Here is a 26,365-nt window from a genome sequence, read left to right on the forward strand (position 1 = left end):
GTGACTGAATTTTAAAGATATACACAAACGCTTTTTTTCTCTTATTAAAAAAAAGGCAAATAGCTCATTAGATCTTGCTAATATTATACAGACTTAATACTATATATCTACCAGAAAACTCTAAAGGTTCAATCACCTGTGCATCAAGGACTTTCTGGACAACAGCACCAAAAGGATGATGCGTCTTCAACACAGTCCACATAACTAGCACTGAAACTGGCCCGTGCAGGTAAATAAAAGAGCCCCCTCTGCTTTAGATACGCTTGAGGGTTGCACTAGCGTACCAGGCATTTAAGGCTGCCCCATTTGTACGAATAAAATGCTTGATTGCCTACCAGTTACCCTGAAATTACCCTCAGGGAAAGATAAAATTTAAGGAAAAAAGAGTAATTTATTTACACTCTTCAAATATAGAACAAGAACACCTACATTAATAGTGTAAATGTAAAGTGTGAAAAAAAAACATCACTTGTACAAATGAAAAAATAAATAGTAATGGTGGTACTGCTTCTTATACTTATGAACTTAAAGTTCATAAGTTATGAGTTTATAAGTTATGAACTTATAAAGTTCATAAACTTTGTATCATAAACCTACTAACTTTCTGTTATATGTATTTCCTCTTTGGCACAAAGATTGGTCTCTAGAAACATGTCACAGAATGACAGAATGGCCAAGGTTGAAAGGAACCTCTGAAGATCCTCTAGTCCAACCCCCCCCTGCCGAGCAGGATCAGCTAGGCCACACTGAACAGGATGGCATCCAGGCAGGTTTTGAATATTTCCAGAGAAGGCAACTCCACAACCTTTTGGGGTAACGTATTCCAGTGCTCTGTCATCCTCACACTAAAGAAGTGATCACTCATATTCAGCCATCTGTTTCATCTCATCATCTGAGCTGATGATCTAACCTTATGTAAGCGTGTACATAAAAACAATGTATATAGTTAATTCCTGATTCTTGCCAGAGCCTGGGCACTGAAATAATTAGTCATGTCATGCAAGAAACTTAATTGACTGATCCTGAAAGCTTTGATGGAGATCATGACGTTGTATGCACAGCATGAGTTAAGATAAAACACCCATAGAATGAAGAATGTAAGACTGTTGTATTTCAGGCTTAGAAAATTCTAAATCAACTCTACAGAAGATAAGATTAGATGTTATTTCGAAGTGGATACAATTAACATATATCAACAATGAATAATATAAAAGTATGCATGAGGGCATGCTGATTTTGTGTAAGTACATTATTTATTTTCCTACAGAGGACATAATGTTTTGACTTAGTGAGAGCAATGTTCTAATTTCATAAAACAACACTAATTGTTTCTATATCACTTACATGATTGTTCTGAAGATTCTCCAATAGTGATGAGTCACTAAATGTCTTTTCTTCTCCATTTTGTGAGCCCTGCCTAGAAATAATAAAGTAGAAAAAAAGATCACCATTAGCATATTCTTACATGATTTGCATATGAATTGTTATGTTACTATGCTAGGGTCAAAACACAAATTTTAGTTTGTAGATGTCACAATAAAAGGATGCAGTCACACATGCTGAGAAAATGAAGCGAAAAGGAATTTGTTTCATATCCCCAAACTTTATCTAATTTTAATAAAACTTGATTTATATAAGTACAATCAAATCAAGGGAAGTTTTTCTGCTCACTTTAGATAATGCAGGATCAAGTAAAAATCAATCTACACTATAAGACTGGCTCCTGATCTCCACAGGACAAGATTATTGGAACAATTCAGAACAACATACACCTGGATAGGTTATACTTTGAGAAATTAGCAGCTTTGGAATAGGTTTGCAAGTGTCTGTAGAAAAGAAAGTCAGGTACCTGAAAGGGGTAAGCAAACTGAGTTCAAACATTATGGAAGCCTGGGCAGGGATGGTTCGTTTCCTACTGCTTGTGACCAAAAAGGAAACTATTAAACTGATGTATGAAGACACAGCAACAATGGTGAAGTAGCAAAGGATTGAAGAGACACAAGGTGGAGACAGTTCTTGAGAAATGAAGTCACACACTAACTTTCATATTGCGTAAGTCTTGTGGCTGAAGCTGAGAGCTCAAAAGAAGTTACTTCTAGCAAGATCTGTTACTACAGCTGATTGTTGAGTATCAAGACAATCCAGTTGAGTTTGGAATCTCAGTGAAACAATACAGTACTGAAAAGTGAACCCACTTAGAGGAAAGTGTTCATTATTTTTCATTTACTTTGGATTTTGCCTTGAATCTTAGAAGAAACTGAATATATTCAGTGATTTTAAGTATAAGCCACACTTGTCTCAACAGCAGTCTAAAGATCTACGAAAAACGAAGTGAGCTGTTTTAGCGAGCATTATCACAAAGGAATACAAAATGACAGCACTCTGTATAACTACTCAAGGACTGCTTTTTCCAAAAGCCTATTATGAAAGTGAGGAATTCAAAGCATCCTCAATCACCAAGATTTTCTTTTCTATTTTTTTTTTTTTTATGCAAAGCAGCTGGATATTGTAGTGCTAGAAGTTAAAGATTTCAGATACATTAAATTTATTTAGAGCTTAAGGCAAGCTTTGACTGTTTAAAGCTTTCTGACAGAAAGACTTCAGGACATTTTTCAGATTCTCAGTACCAAAAACACTGAAAAATATTTGCAGATATTGCTGTTTTCCAGTAGGACAGAATGTATTTCTAGTACTAAAAATAAATATTCAAAAGCTTTGGAATTTGGTACATTATTCATTTTAAGTCTAGAAATGTTAGTCAGATTTATTTAATTATAATATATTTATATAAAAAAATTAATTTTCCTAAGTAATTTATTTTGTAAATATTTACACAAATTTAACAGCTTACAAAAGGGTTATTTTTAACTAGTATTCAGGCATAGGTTCATTTTCCTATTTTAGATGTGCTTATTGGAATTTTGATGTGTATTAATCGAAAATAGCCTTATTGCATAAATATCTTATACAAAAACGTGCTTTATTTCACTTAAACATTGCATTAATGAAACCACTAATTTGTGCACAGTTAAGAACACTTTTGCTTGTAATAAACAATAATGTGATATTATTAAATTATAAAATAAAAGATTAAAAAGTAATTACAAATAAGAATGTTTGTAATGATCATGTCATAACATCAAATAAGGATCATCAGATCAGGTAAGATTTTAGGGTGTGTATATGTACAATTTTTTGGAAATGTGGAGGGATTTTCAAAAAAAAAAATCTAAAGAAAAAAATTGTTAGTTTTAAGCTATCAAATCAAGCTATTTATTGCAAATCTTTTAAATATAAGGAGACAACATATTACAGAGTTTTGGATGATGTATCTTGCAAATGACTTTCAACAAATACAATTAAGATTATTTAAAAACTGTAAATAAAATTTTGTCCAGGGTTTATCTCACTTTGTTTTGATTGTAAATATTTAGTTTAAGAAAGAATAAGAGGGAAGTGTAAGCCATCATGCAGATGGCAGCAGAAAGGATGCCTGTACTTAGCATTTCCTGAAGTCCCTGTTAAGAGACTAATGTTGGCCTCAAGTGTAATTGTGTATTTTAATTATAGTTTCAGATAAAAATTAGGCAGTACTAATACTCTAAAACTACCAGCAGGAAGGAAAACATTAACTATTATTTTTTTCCACTTTCAAACACAGATTATTTTTCAAACACATTAGAGATTATTACTGAACTATTGCTAGATAACAGTAGAAAATTGTGATTAAAGCTACCATAATACCAACTACCTTTATAAATGACAAAAGTCTCTCCCACAAACAATTCTGACTTGCACAGGATAGGAGCAGTAACCCTCAATAACCCTACTAACAAATCTTCTCCAGAGTACACAACCTAACACCATAGAATTCTTATGTCATAAATTTATGTAATACTTGGTTGGCCTGCATCGACTTGAAACATAGCTTCTGAGTAACATACTTCACATTTAGCTGTGTTTCTAAAAATCTATCTCATCAGCTTTAAGCTTGAATTTTAAACGCCACATACTAAATGACTTTTAGAGCTTACCAATCATCTGAAGGAACACTATAGTCCTCAGGCTCAGGGCAATGGCTGCACAAGAAGCAAAGGAAGAATAGAAACAGGGAGAGAAAAAGAATCACAAAGGCTACAAAAATTTGATCACGTATAATAGGGAAGTTAGTTAGTGAAATTGAATGACCAAGAAAAGTTTTAAAAGCATGTCAACTATTTTGATAGTGCCTAAAAAGAATAAAATATGCAAAAATATTATGTTTCTCTTGAGACTACAAAATATAAATGATCATTTCTGTTTGATTGGGAGCATGTCTATTTACTAACTTATACCACCTCATATAAAAGCATTAGCCCACTTTACAATTCTAGCTTTATATTTCAGTATACATTTTAATAATGTTTTTGTTTGTAAGCAAAAGTATGTTTTTTTTTTTTTTTTTTTTTTTTTTTTTCTTTTTCCCTATTATCCAAAGCTACAGTAATGCAGCTTATCTGCTGAGTTCACAAAATGTTTAAAAACACAGCTAGCCATTGCACATTGGGATTCAGCCCTGTGATGACACAGTTTTGAATATATCACAATTTAGAATATATTAGAAAGAAGAGGCATAGGAGACACAACTACTTCTATCCTTTTCCATTTTCCAGTCTCTCATCTGCATCAATACAGATATGATACTGCAGTGGATACTTATTGTAAAAAGAAACTCAGCTTTTCAAACAGTGATGCTTATCTGACAAGCATCTGATATCTATATATTTTCAAAAAGATGTGGATAGGAGCTACGAAGTACAGGAAAAGAATCAGACCAAATTATTATTATTATTTTTAAAGTAAAGTCATATCCAGGTTTTGTAAAGGAGAAATTTCAGAATTTGTGCTATACTTACTGCAGACGAAGATATAAAACAAACCAAATATTGATTTTAAGTGCCATTACCGTTAGTGTATTTTTTTCATCTTAGATCACATGGTTGAAGTTGAGACATACATATAGGTGTGTGTATGAAACATCAGGGTTGGAAATTTATTTTATTACAGCTGTTAATTAAAAATATCTATGGTTAATGCATTAAGGATCTAAGTTTTTAAAAACAGAAAGCTTACGTTAGACTCTGCAAAATTAGTTTAGTATTTTCAAAGGGATCCAAATGATAAAAAGCCGAAACATCACTTTTAGCACAAGTCCAAAACTTAATTTCACAACCTCTGCCTGGTTTCTGCCCAGCTCTACGGGTGTCTAATTATCTGCTTACTGATCAGCCTAGGTCCAGCATCTCATGTACTGGTAAGGCATGTTGACATTTACAATGTAGGTGCTAGAGCTCTATTCATTGCTCTAATGAATTTCTTTGAAGTAAAAAGCGTTAGAAGTTTGAGGCCTTTACAAACTCAGTTGAAGAAGTTGGCTGCAACTGTTGACAAGTAAGTAATAAAACGCTTTGCATTTAGTTCAAGAGGTTTCTTAATAGCAGTATTGATACTAGGAATTATAACACTTAAACACCATTCATAAAAGCCATCTGGATTAAATGCTAGAGCATTGTAATTCAAGTTCTTGTTCATCCTGTGTTTTGTCTAGTGCAAATGCATGTGCCTACATAAAACATGAAGCATGGACTACTAAAGTAGCTTTTTTTTCAAATATGAGGAAAAACCTTTTTTAAAGAAAAAAACATCAACAGTTATCAGACACAGCAACAGAAAAAATAATAGGCATACTGAAGTTGTGTTACAGCAGTAAGCCTATCTAAACTTCATTTTTGCTCCTGTTTACAAAAAGATGTGCCATAACTGAAATGTTCATACTTCCTCTAAGTACCATCTGATAGTCACAAATTGACTCCTATTTGTATTTACTGCCAGGTGTAAGTTTATTTTAACTGTGGTGTTAATTTAGTGTGTACACATATACATAGGCAAAAAAAGGAATACAGATAAAGCAATAAGTATATATTAAAATACCTACCCATAAGCAACTCCTGCCACAGTACATTTTTTAAACTGCATGACATTGCATGTCAGGGTACCCGTTTTGTCAGAAAATATGTATTTGACCTAAATGAATGATAAATTCATTATATGTTAATATTCAACAGTTATTTACATCTCTAGTATAATTCAAGGCTATTAACATACTAAAAATATATATATATATATATATATATATATATATATATTTTTTTTTTAAACCAGTACCACAATCTTCACAGAATGGTTTGGGTTGAAAGAGACCTTAAAGATCATCTATTTCCAACCCACCTGCCATGGGCAAGAACACCTTCCACTAGATCAGGTTGCCCAAAGTCACATCCAACCTGGCCTTCAGCCCTTCCAGGGATGGGGCATCCACAGTTTCTCTGGGCAACCTGTTCCAGTGCCTTACCATCCTCATAGTAAAGAATTTATTCCAAATATCGAATCTAAATCTACCTTTTAGTTTAAAGACACTACGCCTTGTCCTATCATTACAGGCCCTTGTAAAAGTCCCTCTCCAGCTTTCTTGTAGGCCTTCTTTAGGTACTGGAAGGCTGCAATAAGGTATCCCTGAAGCCTTCTTTTCTCCAGGCTGAACAACCCCAACTCTTTCAGCCTGTCTTCATAGGAGTGGTATTCCAGTCCTCTGATCATCTTCAGATGGTGACCCTCCTCTGGACCTGCTCTAACAGGTCCAAATCTTTCTTGTGCTGGGGGCACCAGGTCTGAATGCAGTACTCCAGGTGGGGGTCTCATGAGAGCAGAGCAGAGGGAAAGAACCATCACCTTTGGTGGTTCAAATTTCTGGTCATGTAACTTTTGATGCGGTCCCGTATACGGTTGGCTTTCTGGACTGCAAGTGCATATTACCAGTTCACGTAGAACTTCTCATCAACCAACACCCACAGATCTTTCTCATCAGAGCTGCTCTCAAACCATTCTCTGCCCAGCCTGTATTTGTGCTTGGGATTGCACTGAGCCAGATGCAGGACCTTCTGCCTGGCCTTGTTGAACTGCATGAGGTTTGCACAGGCCCACCTCTCAAGCCTTTCTAGGTTACTCTGGATGGCATCCCTTCCCTCCAGCATGCCAACCACACAGCTTAGTGTCGTCGTTAAACTTGCTTAGGGTGCTCTCAACTTCACTGTCTGTGTCACTGACAAAGACCTTAAATAGTGCTGGTCCCAGAGTACTGACCTCTGAGGAATACCACTGGTCACTGGACTCCACCTGGACATTGAGCCATTGACCGCAACTCTTTGAGTGTCACCACCCAGCTAATTCCTTATATACTGAGTTGTCCACTGGTCAAATAAATTAATATTTACATAACTCTTTCTTTCTTTGGGCTTTGGCTTTCCTCACCTGACCCCTGACTGCTTGGACAGTTTCTCTGCATTCATCCCTTGCTTCCACCCTTTGTGTCTTTGTTGAATTTATAGGAAATGAATATATATAGTATGTAAATGCAGTAGATGCACGGTCTTGATACTAATTTCCCAAAATGGCAATCGATTGACGTGACTTGAAACTTATGCTAACTTCAATACATGGTGGTATGCTTAACTATTTCCTACTCTACATACTTTCAAAATACAAGAAACTAGCAAAGATCAACGACCTTTTTACTTGCTCTAGGTCTCCTATTTCCCTAACATAAAGCTTTCCTCTCTTGAAGTATTAGTACTCCATAAATATTAGATGAAGTATTTGAATACTTGAAGCTAAAAGAAATGGATCTGTGTATCTTTAAATCTAATTCAAATGCAATGGAAAGAAAAAAGTTTATATATGAAGAAATGAAATGGTCTATGATGAAACAAAAGGCTCATAAATTCTCAATGGAGGCTCAGTGAAGGCTATTAAAATCAAAGACAAACTTCAGTTTTAATTCATTAAAAGTTATTTTCATGAAAAATCTCTGTATTTTTAATTAAGAGTTAACTGCATTATCCATTATATAGATGGAACTAGTAATGGTATGTATTACTAGATTAAAAACTAGATCTAGTACTAGATTACTGGTACTAAATTACTAAAATATACTCAGCGTCTCCAATTTAAAGATTCTATTTCTGAGGGATTATGATCTAGCCAAATCAGCAGTTGAGAGAAACCTTCCATGCCAAGTTTACACCTCAAAATGCACTTTCTCTTTGTGGGCACAATGGGGGAAAAAAGGCAGGAACGGCAGCTAAAAACTCTCAACTTTTTTTCAAAACTAAACTTTTGCCTTTCTTAAAACCTGGAGACGTCTTGTGGAGAATCTTCTCTTCATTATGTGAAGCTGACATGTACTTCAGAGAAAAGACTTGCTCTTTTTGTTAGCACATTGTCCTTTGGTAGATTTCCCTACAGAAATTTACAAAGTTTGATGAAGAATCTGTCGAAAAAGTGAAAACAGAGATCCAAAGAAGTCTGACTAGACCTTGGTAAAGAATGAAATTCTTATGAGAAACTTAAAAAAAGAAGACAAGAACTGCTGAGGTGGAAAAGTGGGGATATGAATGACAACCAAACTCCAAAGAGAAAAAAATAAAAAAAAAACAGTTTAAAATGAATATGAAAAAAAAAAAAAAAAAAAAAAAAAGCTAAGATTTGGAGTCTCTTCACCACTAAGGGAGAAGTACCTTCTGTTCCTTTAAGGTCAGGAACAGAACCAAGTTTTTTGCTATCTGTACATATTTCATAAATCCAGTAAGGAAAGGTCTTGTCCTCCACTCTTTGTAGTCTAATATCAGAACATGTTAACCTACAACTGTTGTTTTCCAAAGAGGCAGATCTCTTAAGCTTTAGTCCCTGAGACTTGTTCACTAAACAGTTAAAATTCTGTTTGTAGCTTTACTAGAACAATAAATAACTTTTACATCCCGAAACAATAAATTAAAGACTTAATTAGTTACAAACACATGTAGGCTAGGAAATGCAAGAACGTGTATACCTATGCTTATATATGCTTTATAATGAAGCTCAGTTATACATGTACGAGCACGTAATATTTTTTCCACACAATCTGTCTACCAGCACCACTGAGTGTAACAGAAAACAAAATATTTAATACAATTGGCTGAAAAAGCAAATGTAACATGCAGTTCTTTTAGAAGTGTGCCCTATACCCTAGACAGTTCTACAGAAGTCAAGCTTTCATGAGTGAACTCTTGCAAAATTGATTTTACAGTATTTAAAGGGAACTCTAAAGCAAAATAAAGAATTAATCTGACAAAATTAGTAGAAAAGAAATAAGTAAACATGTAAAAATGCAAGAATATAATTCTTGTTTGTTTGTTGAAATAAGTCCTCACATGATCTTAATAATTTGGATTGTAAAACCCACTGAGTTAGAACCAGTAACTTTTTCTACCTGTCCAAGTTCTTCATTGAGATTGGAAGTGCGGGCCATTGCAGCAGTGTCTGTAGGTTCATAGTGCATGTCTATGTCCTAAAGAAAAAAAAAAGTATATATATATTATATAGTGTATATACATGTATATAGTATATATTCTATATATATACTACATATATATATATTATATAGAATATATACTATATATATATTTTAAAATTAGTCTTCCATAACTTGTTACAAAAAATAAATAAATCTAGTATGTAAATAGAAAGATATACAACAGCAGACTGAACATAAAAATAAGATATCTACTTTGTGACTGCCATGTTGAAATAAACAGAGACACAAGAAGATCACTTCTAAGAATGCCTCAAAGAAATCAGATTTCCTCTTTAAAACAAGAATCTATATGACTAAGATTTTACAGGTAATAAAGAAGTAATCTGAGAATTAACAAAAAACTGTTAAACCCATGTATCTAAAATAGATTTGGCAATAAGCAGAAATACTTCATTATAATACTTAGTGGGAAGTCAGTCTTAAATATTTTTAATGTATTTGCAACCAATCCTTTCTAAATAATATGATAAATATTCCTTGAGATAAATTTAATAGTACACAATGGTACTATTTACAGTACACTGTAAGTTTTCTTTCTTTTATTCCCCGTTTTCAAAAACAAAAAACACAAAAAATACCAGAGTTTATTTTTAAATAAAATAAAAAATATTAAAACATTGCAAGAGTATGGCAGCGTAGTGCTACAAATTGTGGCAGACTAAATTCCCTATACCAACACCATATACACGCACACATAAAGATGATGTCTAAAATAGTAGAAGTCTATAGTCCTGGATTAAGATTAAATTGATTTAAAGACAACTAATCCCTTTTTTTTTAATGGGGGAAAAGATGACACCAAAATGATTTGTAGATATTTTTTAAAAGATAAAAAGTCATTGGTTTTGTACAAAAAAAAAACAACAAATTACAGTGGTACAAAAAAAAAAAAAAAAAAAAAAAAGAGGGAAAAACACGAGCTAACTCAGAAGAAAGAAATGAAACTGGACAAAAATTCCACTTCCACTGGACTGTACTTTCTTCTGGTCATTCTGGTTGAAGGTCTGAGACCTCAGTATTAGTGAGAAAGTACAAAGCACTGGAAAAAGTTCTCCAAAAAGCTATACTGTATTTATATAAAAACACTAAATAAAGCTATATACCATGACCTTCTCTGATCCTAGTTATAATAAACTGCATACTTAAGTATTTACATTAAGAAATGTATACATAAACAACATCATTTAACTTGTAAATCATTTGGTTCTAGAAATCAATGTATATTATAAAAATATTTACCCAATTTATGAAATATGCTTGGATAAATTTAACAACTTCAAGTGTAACCAACAAACTGATTGGAATAAGATTATTGAAGAGAATGATAAAAGTCAAGAAATTCAATCCAAAGTTGCTCGCACCACCATCTGCCGAAAGACAAAGCAAATTAAAAAAAAAAAACAAAACACAACAACATTTAAGACCATCCTTAAAAGCATGTGTATATAGTACATTCAGTGTACTGTCTTAACTGCTAATTTTTATAATGTTTTACGTCTAAAAAGACACTTGAGAATGAATTATAATATCACTTGCCTATAAATACAACCTTGATAACAGTTAAGGGTTTCTATTAAGATAAAGTGGAGTTCTAATTTGGAGATTTTTGCTATCTTCCCCACTTTTTGAAAAGCAAACTTTCCAGCCTTTCCTAATTTTTAAGATAATAATCAAGGAATATCTATAGAAAGGAACCAAATTTTTTAAACTTTTTTTTAAGTGGGAAACAAGCAGAATGAAATTATTCTCCTTCTATCCACACACCTTTCTACTTCCTCCCCCAATAAAAACAACAAAGCTTTATGAAAAAGGTAAGTCCAAACCACAGGAAAAGGAGAGATGAAATTAGAGATTAATGAAACATTTTGAAGAATCAGAAATAAAAAAGCAGTTTTATGCTCCTTCTCCCTTTTAAAGTTTTAAGTAACACTAGTAGCTTGGAATTTAAAATTTATTTCCTAAAACTTATTGGAATACACAAATGCTATAGTATTTCTAGCTATTCTGGTGCTTTAACAGTGTCCAGAATACCAGACACTGTTAAGAATACTACAATAATCAGCAGTGTACTTAAAATACTTAAGTTTATAACAATGCCAACAACACTAAACTGATGATGCAAAACAAGACAAAAAAAAATAATTGTATTTGTAACTAAGAGAAAGCAACCTGCTTTGATTCCTTTAAAAGTAAGTCCTGCAGAATTCAGATGTCTTGACATGAAATGACAATTATAAAAAAGCAGTAGAGGAAAATAGCAATTTTCTGTGTAAGAATTTTAACAGCTTAAATGCCATCTGTTTCTGACCAAGTTAGAAGAGGCCCTGAGCAACCTGATCTAGTGAGTGGCCTTCCTGCCTAGGGCAGGGGGATTGGAACTGGATGGCTGATGAGGTTCATTCCAATCCAGGCCATTCTGTGATTCTATGCATCTACTGTGAGTAGTGCTGTCCATATATTATGTTAGATGAGATTGTTTTCTCTTTTAAGTTAGATGTGCCTGTTTTCTCTTTTTTTTTAGGAGCAGCCCGCTAGGATCTGACTTTGGCAGCCAATACTTGGATTCTCATATAGTAAAACGTTATAAAGTCACAACATCATTTCCCAGGATAAGGGAATTTAAAAGTCACCGCAGCTTTAAATATAGACATCAGTAATAGTTGAAAACTGCTTCAGTCTGGTATCTAGGAAGTTGACTGTGTTAGTGGAATGCTGATACAGAACTTGCTGAGCTGCAGAGACGTAGAGGCTTGAACAACGAAGCTTTCCTTCCTGAGTTTAGCAGCAACTTACATTGCACAATCAGGTAAATTTAATATGTGCTGTGATATGACTACTAATGACTTTAGTAAACAATCAAAAAAGAAAAACTGATTAAAAAGAACAACACTACGTAAAGGATGGTAATCATCCACCTTTCCAAATATGAAAGATTTCAGGACAACTAAACAGTAAAACATTAATACATTATTTTACAGCTTACAATTTAGATCAAGATACCAGTCTCTTTCAGTATGCCTTCGATTCCATATAGCTGAACCAATAGAGCAGACCAAAGACATAGCGATAAGGATGCAGAATAAAATCAAAATCTGAATATTTGTAATTCGTTCCACATTAGACATTTTAAGAGGTGGACTTGTTGAATTCTGTAAGAGACAAAAAACAACAGTGGCTATTGAAATTAAAAGATGTACATACACACAGTTCTCATTCTCCAAATTTAGTGTTATTGCACTTATTTCTAAGCATTCTCCCAAATATATAATCATCATCAATGGCATAACTGTTTCACTCAAAGAAAGAAAGAAAGAAAGAAAGAAAGTTTATAAACCCAGGAATTTGAGGTTTAGATTTGTGTCACAAGCACTTTAAACAATCACACAGAACACTCATAACACCAACAGCTAACAGTAAACATTTAAAATATATGTGCATATGTACATTCTATCAGAGCTATAGAAAACCATTGTGAATTAATACAATCTAACTTTCAAATTACTGCTTTACAAATCAGAAAAGCAATGAAACATGCATGACCAAACTGAAAACATTCTTTTTGCTCAACCAATTTTGATATTTCAAACATCACTAGGAAAAGTAACTTCATAACTCAAAAATGTTTCTCTTCCCTTCTTATTTTGCAAATACAGTTTCACTTTATTTTCTAACAAGAATGCTTACCTTTGTACTTGAAAGAAAGCTCCACAAGGGGACAGTTTAGGAGCAGTCAAAAATAAAAAAAGATGAACAGGCAAACTATAATGATCCAATTTGCTAATAGAATAGTTTTCAAAAACATAAGTGACAAAAGAAAATCAACAAATATGCTTACTGGTGGAAAAACTACTCTGTGACTAAGCAACTGGTAACTGTAACAGCTCTAACAAGTAACTGCTTTGTTTTTATTGGTTTTACTTCATAAGAAAGATGCACTGTTACTGATATCTACTATATTCATTCTAGCTATGTTTTCTTAAAGATTTTTTTGTTCTATGAAACAGCAGTCTAAAAAGGTAACAAAACAGGTAATCAAAATAGGACCAAGTGACAAACCTGCATGAGTTTTGTGTCATGTCCTGTATAGACAACGATCCCATGAACCCACTGAGTATTTCTCAACTGAGCTCCTCGTAGAAGAATCTGATCAGATCCCAATGGAACAGTACTAGAAAGAAGCAGTTTTGTATTTTAGCATCAAAGAAATCAACGTCAATTAACAAATACAAAGAACAGTTGTTAAAAATTGTTAGCTTATTTCTCAAAATTTCAATGATTGTTGTAAATACAAAATCATTTGTAAATAGAACATCATTTTCAGAGTTAACTATTTTGGTATGCTGACTTAGAGAAAACCTGAGACTTTAGGGCAAGTTGTAGTAATATTACTTACCATTTAATTTTGACTATGGATGATAAAGATATGGTACCACTTAGAAAACACACTGAAACTACAAAGGTTATTTTCCCTCAGATTTAAGATTACAAAGTCTTTTCTAATTGTATGCCAAAACAAAACTACTCTTATAAAATTGGTTTTTCCAAAGTAGTTCTCAAATTAGGTTTCTCTGAATTCTCATCTTAATCCATTCTTCTAGTCAAACACATTCTCTTTGTCAACATGATTAACTATGTAAAATTTCCAGAACATTTTCTGCATATTCTTTAAACTGCAATTTTCCTGTGCTCTTCTTTTAGAATTGCACTAACTAAAGAGGAATAAAAAAAATCATAAGATGTTGGAAATGTCCCACGGTCTTAAATGTAGACAACTGACTTTATTCATATACTGTAGGTCAGGTTTTCTTAAAATAAAGAAGTTTTAGATAATTATCAGTCTTTTCCTGGGATTATACATTTCCTATTTTTGGCCTTTTCTTTCTATAAAAACTAGCTACTAGTTCAGACCTGTCAATAGTGCTTTAGTGTTTGCCATTCTCACTTAGATCCACCGTCTTTAGAGTTCTTTGAAACCAACATGTTATTAGGAGAGCATATAAGCTGCTTAGAGACAGCAGCTATACCTCTGATATATAAGATATAAATTGAAGAAGCCATGAGATTTGGTAACACTTCTGGTAGCACAGAGAGCATACGGTCAGTCTCAGCAAGTTTCAGATAGTAATTTCTTCTGGACCCTCATGTCCCTTCTCTCTTTTCATACACAAGCTTTAAAGATGCAAAGACTGCAAGTAAAGAAAAAACAACACATTCTTCCTCTGCTAAAATTAACAGTGTCAATTATTAACAGAGTAAAGTTGTTTTTTGTAATAAGTTCTTGCAGAAATTAGGTAAGAACTTGTTCCAGAAAAAACAAAAAACAAACATGTTTGAATGCTTTCCCATATAAAGCAAACAAAGAACAAACTCTACCCCACCACAACGTACTGTCTAGGACATTACTGTGGAACATACTGAATGTTTAAGGAATCATTTGCCCCTCCCACTGAAGTGTTGAATGACATAACCATCAAAAACAGGGGATACTTCAAGGTGCATGTACGCCATCATAAAAAGAATCAGGGAAAAAATACAAAATATACAACATAATGAAATTGACTTGCTATCTAAATTTGAACTGTGTTCTTTTTGTATTTGTGGTGTATTCGTATCATGGTAAAATTAAAAGAAAATAAATTTCCTTTCAGGCATGAAAGGAACTGCTGGGGTCTGAATTATCCAATAATCATGAAGAGAGACTCCTATTCTCAACAAAAATTGGTCTGCACTGTTTTTTGTTCATCCCTTGCTCTGATTCAGAGTCTTTTAGATCACCCATCAGCACAAAATCTAGACATTTAAATAATGGATTACATGTCATTCCAAAAATAACCAGGTTTTTCAGTCTATTAAGACTAACAGGAATTGAACAGATAAAAGATGAAAGGCATATAACCAAAAAAGTTATTACTAAGTTAACTACTGATAAATTGGAAAGCTTTTCAAATATGGACCTTCTCTGAAATGCCAAAAGACTGTCTTTCCTTAAAGAGTCTGATGAGTTCTAAGATTCCTCCTGAGTTCTGAGACTGCTCTAAGTAAGACTCATGTGAGTTCTAAGACTGCCTTCAAATGGGTACCTCTTGTGACAGGAATTTATTCTCAAGGATCTGTTATTAGGAATACAATCAAAACAGAATGATGACTGCAGCCAGTTGTTTCCAGTAGAACTGGTGTACAGACCAAGACGATGAAGATTGACAGCAAGACAACCAGGAACATAGAAAGCCCTGATCTGCCAGGTGTCATGCTACTGACCATCACTGTGACTGCTCTGCTATGGCTTGCTGCTATGACTTGTCAGAGCTGTGCTATTTATTTACTCTGCTATTTACGCTGCTACAACTTGACAGAGCTCTCAGATCTGTATTTCATGGCTTCAGCCTTCTCAAAGCTGCTCCAACTTACCTGATTCTTCTTTTATACTCTGTAACTAATGGTCCCTCTGCAACACACTTTGCTTATATTTAGTAAGGGATGTTCTCAGTCTCTTCAGCACACTATCCAGCCATATTAAGAGCTACTAACTAAGACAGTTTGAAAGCCTATATACCAAAGTGATTTTGTTATCATGCAGACTGCGTTTTGTTATACATGTATACAATTTCCTTAAAATAGCTTTCAAGAAAATGTTTATTTTAGGTCTGTCCTCATTTTTAACTTGTTCACTCCTCCTTCTCTGGGTCATTTGTTTAATCATAATTTCAAATTCATCCAGACTAAAGAACTTTTCTCCGTTCTCCCAATAACAGTCTTCATCTCCTCAAACCAGCTGACATGATTCTATATGTTTATGAGCATAACAAAGAGCTGCACCCCTTGCAGAAAGTTAACACACTAAAAAAAAGAAAAAAAAAAAAAAGAAAAAAAAAAAAGATACCAGGAAAACTATTTTGGCCTCTTTTAGTCTACAGATCAAGCCAAGAAGCCAAAAATTGTAGTAAGAGTTATAGAATCAGAGAATCACTTAGGTTGAAAAAGAAATCCAAGACCATCAAATCCAACTGTCAACTTAGCACTGCCAAGTCTATTACTAAATTACGCCTCTAAGACATCTGCATGTCTTCTGAACACCTCCAGGGACAGTGACTCAGTCAATATAGGGAGAAAGAGAACTCATCCCTGACTTGTCAGTTTGGAAATAAGGTCAGTGTCTGAAAAGAGTTACTTACCTGCAATTCTTTTTCACTGAAGGTAAGTATTATATTAGAACCACACTTCTGGAACTATTCTACTGCACAGGAACTATATTCTAAACTGAATTTCTCAAATGACAAATTGCTTGACCAGCAGATGGCATGCTCCTACACGTTCTTGAGGCATAATAGCCATGAGCACATTTAATGTTTCTTTTTACTCAAATTTAAAATTAAATAATTCAATTAAAAATAAAAGCATGTTTTCTCCCTAGCCAGGGAGGATGGACAGATGTGTGGATCTATTATAACTATTACCTTCAGAGAAGAATTACAGGTAAATGTTTTTCTCTTCTTAACGACAAGTACAGTGGAATTATAATAGATCCACACTCTTGCGACTGACAACTCCCGGAATGCATCTGTAAGAAATCAGTAAATAAAAAATGGAATATAAAAAAAAAAGGTATTTAACAAATAGTTAGTAGTATATATATCAGTCTAAAAACAGAAACATGGATAATATTGCATATGGAGAAATAGGAAAACCTATTAAACTAGAAAAGTCTGAAGCACATACTACTTCAGTTCCCCTCCAAAAACATATTTTATATACACACGCAAATAAAAGAACAACAAAAACCCTACAACAACAAAAAATAAATAAGAAACTACCTATATTCAGCTTCAATAATAGAGACAGTCAAGAAATGAGACCCTTACAAAGTGAGTTACTAGCTATAAATCCCCAAACTATTAGAATTTGATTCATACTCCTCTATTATTGATATCTATTGGTTTCTGAAGGTCACCTAGTATAAAAAGTCAAATTGCAGACATCTGATTTTACCCCTGTAATCTTGTGAAGAATGAAGACTAGCACAGAATACATCAGAAATATTTTTTTTAATCTCTCTAGTCTTAACAGAATAAAGACTTCATAATTTATATTTTAACTTTAGTAGTTTAACAACATTTACGTATCTAGTGATAGATTGAATCTATTAAGATCTTTTCCCTTGCATTTACATACCCATGCCCATCCAGTCTGATGTTTCCAACAAAGTCATAGAGATGTCGGTTTGGGCTTTCACATTCAATTCTGCCTGAAAGTCTCATCAAGCTTTCTATGTCCTTTATATCTGATGTTAGAGGCAAACCCTGTAAACAAAATTCGTTTGTCATGACATTAAAAATCACTTTCCAATATAAAATTCTATGTATTATAAATCTGATATGGCAGCATTCCTACATGAATAGAATAGGACCACTACATTTTGCTGTCATATTGCTGGATGCTAGAGAGAGTAAAAAAAGTCACCTTGGTATCTTAAAATATCATGAAGATGACAGGGTCACAACCAATCATATAACTCAGCAAGAATGTCCCTGCACAGTCACTGCACACTCAGCCAAAAACTACCATCCCCTACCTGCTCCTCAAATGCAATACTGGCACTAGCAGCTTCTTTCTGCAGTGCTTCTCACTCTTTTATCCTCTAAAAACAAAGCAACAACTCAGACTACAAATCCACCTCTTCTCCCAAAGGAAATTCCCTGAAGTCCAAGAAATGACTTAGAAATAAGTATTCATTCCTTCTATTTAATGCATTGAACGAAAACATTTATGAGATAGCAATAACCAATAACTTTTTTAACTTCATCTATTAAAATCTCAGAGCCTTCTAAAATGAACATCAATGTTTTAAAATGTTTTATAAACAATAATAACTTAAAATATTGGTAATATTCTCAAAAATGAAATTCCTACCTGTCGAATTTTTAAGTTTGTCTCACCATCTAAATTAGATGTTTCGATGTAGCACATAGCTTGTGGTTCACTATTAAGAGAAAAAAATCCTTAAATTTATATTATAATGCCAAAATCCATGAACTTTCTTTAATCTTTTAATATCTATTTAGGCAATCAGCATTTTTTTTCCCCTTATCAAATCTTCAGAACTAGAATAATGTATAGTCAAATCTGTAAAACTACTACTAATACTTCACATTGTCAGAAAAGTTTGCCAAAAGTTATCATCTTATATCATAAAAATGCTGTATAGATTTTATTTATTTGTTCATTTTTAAGTTTTTACATGAGATTATACAAAGGTACAAATGAAGTGCAATCACAGTGCCTACTACTGCATGCAGCAGTAGGATAGATATGAACATTTTCTTGTAAAGGGTTTTCTTAAATAAAAGTTCATATTATGGGCTTTTTTTTTTTTTTTTTTTTTTTTTTTTTTTCAGTTTTGAAATATATCCATTATTTCCATGCAATTTGAAAACTTTTTTTTTGGTGTGTAACACACAAAAGTGATCTCATGTGTTGCATAACACTAATAGATTTGAAAACATGTAACCATTATAGAGGTGATAACTAGGAAAAGAAAAAGAAGGACAAAATGACTTTTCTGCAAGTAGATGGTAAACAAGATCAGATCCATTCAGACTCCACTCAGCTCCCATCTTCTGGGCATAAGAACAGAGCACTTAATATTTATATTTGTGATATAAATTAAGATCCTGCAAAGGACCAGTTATCATGAAAAACCTTTACAACTTAGAAGAATTAATATTTACTCTCTATACCACTTTAAAGATAATATTTTTTTTTCCTTCTTTCTAGCAAGGAATTCAAAAATCAAGAGTTTTTTTGAGTTTGTTAATGCAACAGTGGCTACTGGTAAGTGACTTAACTTTATCCTCGAATCATTCTAAAACGGTGTCGGTTATTCAAACATTCAAACATAGTATTTTTGCAAAATGAAACCACTAAAATGTGCAAAATCATTATCATAAATTCCTCTTAGAAAGTATTTTCTTCTTGGCAAACTTTTCTAAAAATGTAAATAGCTTCTGTCTAGATTGTTTGGCTGGCATCACCTGTGTAAAACACTACTACAATTCTAACATTCTAATTGGTAGTAAAGACGATATTTTTGTGGAGCACTTAAGAAAGACTAAAGCAGCAAAAACGTCTCAAGTGATACACATGCTTAATTATAATTACTTTAGCAGATAGCAGTGACCTCCAAAGTAAACAAATTGCAGTTAGATCAAGGCAGGCCCATTGATTTTTTAGGAAAAAAACAAAGTCCAGCAACAGCGTAGATGATAGCATAAAGCTGACATGTCTAAGAAACATGCATTTTGACACAGTACACAAGAACAATGCTGCTTTTGCCATTGCATGCGGCAGAGATTGTGCAACATTCATGTTTGTGCAGAGGGTCCTCTACCAGTCCTATCAATAATGAACTATATTCTTTTCTGAAAATGAGTTGGTATGAACGTGTCTGTTTTTAATTTGCTTTAATGAATTAGACATACTTATCCCAGTGTTTTACTGTGTATTTACTTAATGACAGCTTGTCTGATAAAATTTCATGGGGATAGTGTAAAAGTTTAAAAGTAAGGTCTGAAACAAGTTCTCATTTCTTGGAATCTTACCATGTATTTACACTTTAAAGGATCTGCACTTTTATCAACTGAACCTTTTCTCATTTTATAAATGTGTGGGTTTTGTCCAAGAAAGATGGACAGTAAAGCAAAGATTATCAACATATCAGTGTTCTTCATATTTGGTATACGAGGACCCACATACACGTATCCTGTGCAACTAGTTTATTCTAACCTTGATGACAGGCTGATGAGATCAGCTGGGAGATGTTCCCCATTGGTCACTTTCACTACTTCCCCTACTGCCACCTACACATCCCAGTTTGAAAATGATTAGAACAGAAAAATAAGTGATAGGGGAAAACAAAACAAAACAAAAACAAATGGACAAAGACAAAAAGACAGAGTTTGAAATTATTATACAAACAATACATGTTAATTAAAACATCTGATGACAATTTTTTCAAAATCTATTTTAATCAGGTCAAAGAAGCAAAACAACTAAAATATTTCCATTTCTATTCTAGTGGATTGTTTTACTTTAAGGTACCAACTTTAAGCTGCAGAAAACACTGACATTTAACAGTACAAACAAAAAGCTGTTATTTCTGACCTGACAAAGTTTCTAGCCACACCATATGCTATCAAAAATAAGTACATAAAAACCATTAAGGTTTACACCAACATTTCCGAAGAGTCAGGCGACAAGAACCCTTCTAGTCAGCTTGCAGAAAATGATTTTGTATTTGGTTTCAGTTTTGTTATTTTCGATCTTCAGTGAACTTGCAAGAACAAAACAGAATTAAGTCTCAGTGGTTTGTGCCTTTCCACTGTAAAAAATAGCAGGATCTTAGTTATCTTAGGAAACTGTAATTCTCCAGAAACTGCTATTATTGGTAAAAAGAACCAAATAATATTAGTTTGATATAAAACCAAGCCCACAGACTTGCATTGCTGCTGAAGCCTAAAATGCAAATGACTATCAATAAACACCTGCAAAGCAAAACTGATGAGACTGTCTGCTTGCAGAATGCAGGGCCTTGGGGAGATGAGAGCTGGAAAAGAAGAGCATGTGGTGGTACACACACAGAATTGCAGGTAATGTAGTAGCACAAGGTCGTCTCTTGGCAGGAGAGCTTCCACAGACCCCCAGTTACATAACTAAGGAAGATGTTTCAGCTGGAACAAAATGCCAGAACTGGACCCACAAAAGCAATCAGTATTAAAGAAATCACCTTTGCAAACTGGATCCTAGAAGAAAAGCTGGCTGGAAAATTCAAAGTGAATAAGTCATGGTTGGGATTGTTTGTTCTGACAAGAGTGAGGCAAAGCGAGGTGAAGCGAAGAGGTAACATTCCCAATAAGCCCAGTAGCAGCTAAGTATTATTTCAACTTATCAACGCAAGATACAGCATTCCCATCGAGGGATAAGGCTTGGAAAGGCAGCTTTGCAGATAGGTGGATTTTTCTATGTCTACAACTACAGCTGGAGAACACTGTAATGCAAATACCCTAAAAATTAGAAAGGGCAAAACAGGGAAGAAATCTAGGCAAAGAAACAAATGTAGGAGTTTACTCAGAAGGATTATAAAGAATGTGCTCTGAGAGGATGTAATCTGTTTTGCCTGCAAGACACTAGAGTTAGGATGAAAGAAGCTGTTATTAGGCCAAAATGTTCTTGCTGCATGGTATATGGTCTGTGAAGATCTTGGTGGAGTAGCACCACCAAAACTTATAAATGCTTCTCAAAATGCAGAAGTAAAAGCTTTATAGAGGCTATTGAATAGAAAAACATCTGAAGTAAACATTAATACTGAACAAAGACAGACTGGGGGAGAATTTACAGAATTATCTGGCAATTGTTTAACATGATAATAATAGAAAGGTTTCAAAACTACTACACTTAATTTTGAGATATTATGGAACATGACATAAATAATGTAGTATACACCACAATTTGTCACAGAAATGTGTAGGATTCTAACTTAATTAATTGTACCTATTCATTAACTTCTGTGGTAGATGGTTTACAACTAAGCCATAATTATACATATTACAATAATGCTGCCACTCATACCAGAAAAAGGTAGCTATCATTGCATAGTAAACATTGAGTACTAAATCAAAATACAATTGATCCTATTTAGATAATCTTAAAGCAAATAAAAAAAAGAAAAAATCTTAGAACATATTGTCAATTGACCTGATTAAATAGATGTTGAAAAATGTTCATCTTCCACATAGTAAGATGTGGATTTCTTAAATAAAACTGTCCAAGGAAATGATGATAAACAACCTCTGATCCATGTAAAAACAGTTATATTACACACTATACATTAAGTCTTGCTTTCACTGCTGAAATTATTCAAAAAATATCTTAATGAATAAAGTGATTGTTCAGCTCAAAGACAAAGCCAGTTTGATGATTCATTTTTTATGTTCATGTTTTGTTTTTTTCCCCTCTGATTCAACTACCGAACGGGTGACTGTATCTATTAAACAAATTTCTGTTGTCCGGAATATATTCATTTCAATTTAAATATAAGATACAATTTGTTATGTACATATCAAAAACCCAGCCTGGTAAAATACAGAATTTGATGTCCAAGTTTTAGACAAATCAACCTTTTTTGCACTACACTCAGTAACAAAATAACATACTTTTTTTTTTTTTTTGTAGAAAAAAATGAATGGTAAACAGAATGGCAGCGTAGTTTTAGAACTGCAATTGACACAACTTAATGAAATACTGCCTGAAATGATAAATTCCCAAATGAAAGATTATACTCAAAAGAAGCAGGATTTTTGTTTATTCCTTATTTCCTTGGAGCAATCACAAACAAATAAATAAATAAATAAATGCAGGGTAGAGAAACCAGCCTCTACACTATAAGCATCAGTGGGCATCTCTACCTTGATGAGAGCAGTACAGTGTCAGCAGGTATATACTCTTTGCCTTTTATTATAACTATATCTCCAACATCTACCTGAAAGAAAACTGGGAATTGGTTAATGGTCTCAAACAAAATATGTTATCCCTTTGTTTTAAGCATAGTAAATATTTACCTTGCTGAATTGCTAGAAAGACTGTTAGAAGTTTAAAACACTTCCAGAGAAGCCTATAGGCATCAGACACTCAAAGCCTTTGAATTACTTGGAAATCTCTTCAATAGGCCTTATCTTGCTGTTGCCAATTCATTTTTTTTTTATTTTGTTAGTTATTGTAATAAATATATCTAATATTTAGAATACTTAAGTTGAGTTAAAGATCAAATTAATCTATAGTGCTAATGCTATAGCCCTTACCCTGGTTTCCATAAAGGTTTCATCAGAATTTTTACCTGAATCTTATCTCCAAATTATTGTGGATCAAATTTTTGTTCAATTTTTCAGGTTTGGAAACCAACAAAACCAAGAGACTAGATGGAAAGCTTAGTATTTACTCCCTGAAAGTTACCTTTAACAGTCCCCTCCTCTAATTACTACTTAACAGCCTTTCTTATGCTTTAAGCTGAAGTAATTAAGTAATTCTGAAAATACACCAAGTAACTAGCATCTAGAAAGAAGCTTATTCCTTGGAACTCCAAGTAATACTAAGGAACTGTACAGCTTTGCCATATATGAATAATCCTACACCAGTAATACTACTCAGGTGATTTTTCACTGAATTTAAAGGCTGCCTTTAAATGGTAGTTCTGTCTGACTCATGACGTCAAAACTAACTTAATTTAAAAGTACATTTTAAGAGACAAATATTAACAAACACAAAAAAATAAAGTACAAAAGATGATATATTTCCCGTCATAACAGTTAATTCTTCTCAATGATACACATTTGGAGAAATAAAGCAAACATTAGATCTGTATTCTGCTCCAAAAGTCACCTTGAAAATGTAAATACACACCTTTTCCCAGTGGACAATCTCCCATGCACCATTTCGTAGTACTGAAACAAAAAACAGTATAAAAGAAAGAAATCTCCAGTTGTATAATCTAATTGCAGTATGTGTCAGATTCCTTATGGAATGCCATGAAAACATACCACATTTACTGAAAAATTTACAGCATGCTTTGTTTCTGTAAGTTCAGGTCAAGCATCCAAATTATACAACACTTTCTTTATATGATATATTTTGTACCACAGAAACTTATTACGAGGTGAATCAGAACAGTTTACAGGGTTTAATTATCCGTTAAATCTGGTATCGATTGTACCATAATGTGGTGTTACGAAATTAGTAATCGGAATAAAAAGTTTCAAAGTAAAAAAGCTTTTAACCATAATTAACATGCATGACATTAAATTAAATCTGTTTTCTTATGAGGAAAATAATAGAGTGGTGTTGCTGTGAGATTTTTATATTATAGAATACTTGCCCCATAAAGTCTTCTGAGCCTGGCTTTCACATTCATGTCTCTCATTTTTCTCTTTTGTCTCTAACAAATATCTTTCAAAAGCATGCTCCATCTGCCCTATGCAAAATTACTTCACCACATTGCTTCATCACATCAGAGTGCATGACAGTGTCTAGTGTCTATATGTGCAGCTTGGGAAAGCAAAGTTGTCCCTAATACAGCCTAGCACGTTAAAATCCTCTAAGTTTTTTTTTTTCTTCTTTTTTTCAAATAGTAACAAAAATTTAGAATTAATAAAAAAATTAGAATTAGTTAATAACCTAATGTTAACTGAGATACAGACGGTCTTTTATGAACACACATATGAAGGAAAACCCATATACAGAATCCATACAGGCATGTGTCATTTCATTAACAATTTTGTGCGTTTAAAACACAACTGAAGGTAGAGCTGAATATATAACACACTACTGACATTGCTATTTTTCAGGGTTACAGAATTGCTGAATAGATGAAAGCAAAATTATGGATTACTGTACTGATTAACTTCTTAATTATTGTTTTGACACTGTATTTGACAATACACTCAAATATTGCTTTGAGAGTACACTGATATCAGTGTTATGTTTATGTGAATCCTGCATTAGCTTAAACTAGTTTCTCAGCGCTAGCAATACTTTTGTGCCCAATTTTGACGAAATCTGCACAATCAATTTCCAGCTCATTTACCCACGTACTCAACAGTTAGGATTACATTAACGTTCACAAAAAACATCAAGATCACCCCCCTACACAACCACAATCAATAAGCTTTAAAAAATTTCCTACCTTGAGTTTGTTTCTTGTTCACCGCATTATCAGCTTTATGCCTTTTCTGAATTAAAAATGCACAGTGGTTAAAGGCTTCTGCTGAAATAAAACTTTCACGTTTAAGATGAAAAACACATTTATTACTCCCTCCTATTTATCAATTTAATACACAGATTTTAAAGCATTTTAGACAGAACTATAGATTATTTGCATAGTCTTGATCATCAAGAAAGTCATACTCAGTTCTAGGCTAAAAGTGTTCTAGTAACTCTCACATACACAATCACTATTTGAACAAATTCCTTGATCAAGAATGTGGTGTATTTACGTTCTGTAACTTTGCCCTTCCTTGCAACTGGGAGACAACTCTAACAGAGCAAGGATCGTGAAAGAATTCTTCAGGTAAGCACCAGATATAGTCAAGCTATGACTGAGTAAATTAAATTTACTTCTATATAACTACCTGCAGACTTCAGGAAAAAGACATAAAAAACAAACAAAATCAACTCAACCCCTCACCCCAATGTCTCTCAGTTTTCATATAGGTATTAGAAGCTTTTTGATAAAAATGTTTTGATGCGGCTACTAACAGCAGTATTTTCATGATATAATCAAACTCATATTAGCTACAAAATGCTTAGGAGACTACTAAAACAGATTTTTCAATAGAGGTACAGAATTAAATCCTCTTAAACAGAAAAAAAAATCAGAAGCAACATTGTAAATGAAAATGAAAATAAGCTGACCTACTTAAGAGCCATATTTCTAATAAAATGCTGGTATAACTCTGAGCTGCCAGGTCTTAAAAGGGCACCTTATCACTTTACAAAGACTAAGGTAAGATATTATTTTTGAAATGTTTGTCACAGATTATCATCAGACTCTTTGCAAAAAGATGGCTGATTTTTGATAAACAGCCTTTGATTGACAAGAAGACACAGTAAGTTGACCAAAGCAGGTATTTATTTGCCCAGAGGGAGAATCTCCTCCAGCTTGAAAAGTAACAGTTTAATTTTAGTTGCTTTCTGAGCTATGCTGGGTGAAAATCATTGGAAACTGTCAATAATTTTGCACTGCACATCACAAGTTTTGCTACCGCTTCTGAACCATACATGGAAAACACATGCTGTTAGTGAATAATGTCTTCTGCTTATATCTTCTACTTCTTGGGATTACACTTTAGAAAAGGAAACATTTGGTTCTTGAGT

At 33.3% G+C, this 26,365-nt stretch overlaps 1 protein-coding gene across 5 annotated transcripts in view; it reads right to left on the bottom strand.

Annotated features, from left to right (window-relative positions):
- ATP8A1 (ATPase phospholipid transporting 8A1) overlaps positions 1 to 26,365 on the bottom strand; it is a 112,206-nt gene that overhangs the window by 70,481 nt on the left and 15,360 nt on the right. The window contains exons 5-16 of one of the 5 annotated variants that reach the window (XM_084516533.1): positions 25,176 to 25,221; positions 23,897 to 23,937; positions 22,906 to 22,979; positions 18,356 to 18,425; positions 17,618 to 17,745; positions 13,505 to 13,616; positions 12,432 to 12,597; positions 10,688 to 10,815; positions 9,344 to 9,421; positions 5,975 to 6,063; positions 4,035 to 4,079; positions 1,345 to 1,417 (exon numbers count right to left, since the gene is read on the bottom strand). In XM_084516533.1, the coding sequence (XP_084372659.1) occupies positions 1,345 to 1,417; positions 4,035 to 4,079; positions 5,975 to 6,063; positions 9,344 to 9,421; positions 10,688 to 10,815; positions 12,432 to 12,597; positions 13,505 to 13,616; positions 17,618 to 17,745; positions 18,356 to 18,425; positions 22,906 to 22,979; positions 23,897 to 23,937; positions 25,176 to 25,221 (1,050 nt within the window). Of the gene's footprint in view, positions 1 to 1,344; positions 1,418 to 4,034; positions 4,080 to 5,974; positions 6,064 to 9,343; positions 9,422 to 10,687; positions 10,816 to 12,431; positions 12,598 to 13,504; positions 13,617 to 17,617; positions 17,746 to 18,355; positions 18,426 to 20,227; positions 20,302 to 22,905; positions 22,980 to 23,896; positions 23,938 to 25,175; positions 25,222 to 26,365 lie in introns of those variants that run through there. The other 4 variants (XM_084516532.1, XM_084516535.1, XM_084516534.1 and 1 more) reach the window with 4 other exon arrangements.

The sequence above is a fragment of the Aythya ferina genome (assembly GCF_964211825.1).
Source record: "Aythya ferina genome assembly, chromosome: 4".
Taxonomy (NCBI): domain Eukaryota; kingdom Metazoa; phylum Chordata; class Aves; order Anseriformes; family Anatidae; genus Aythya; species Aythya ferina.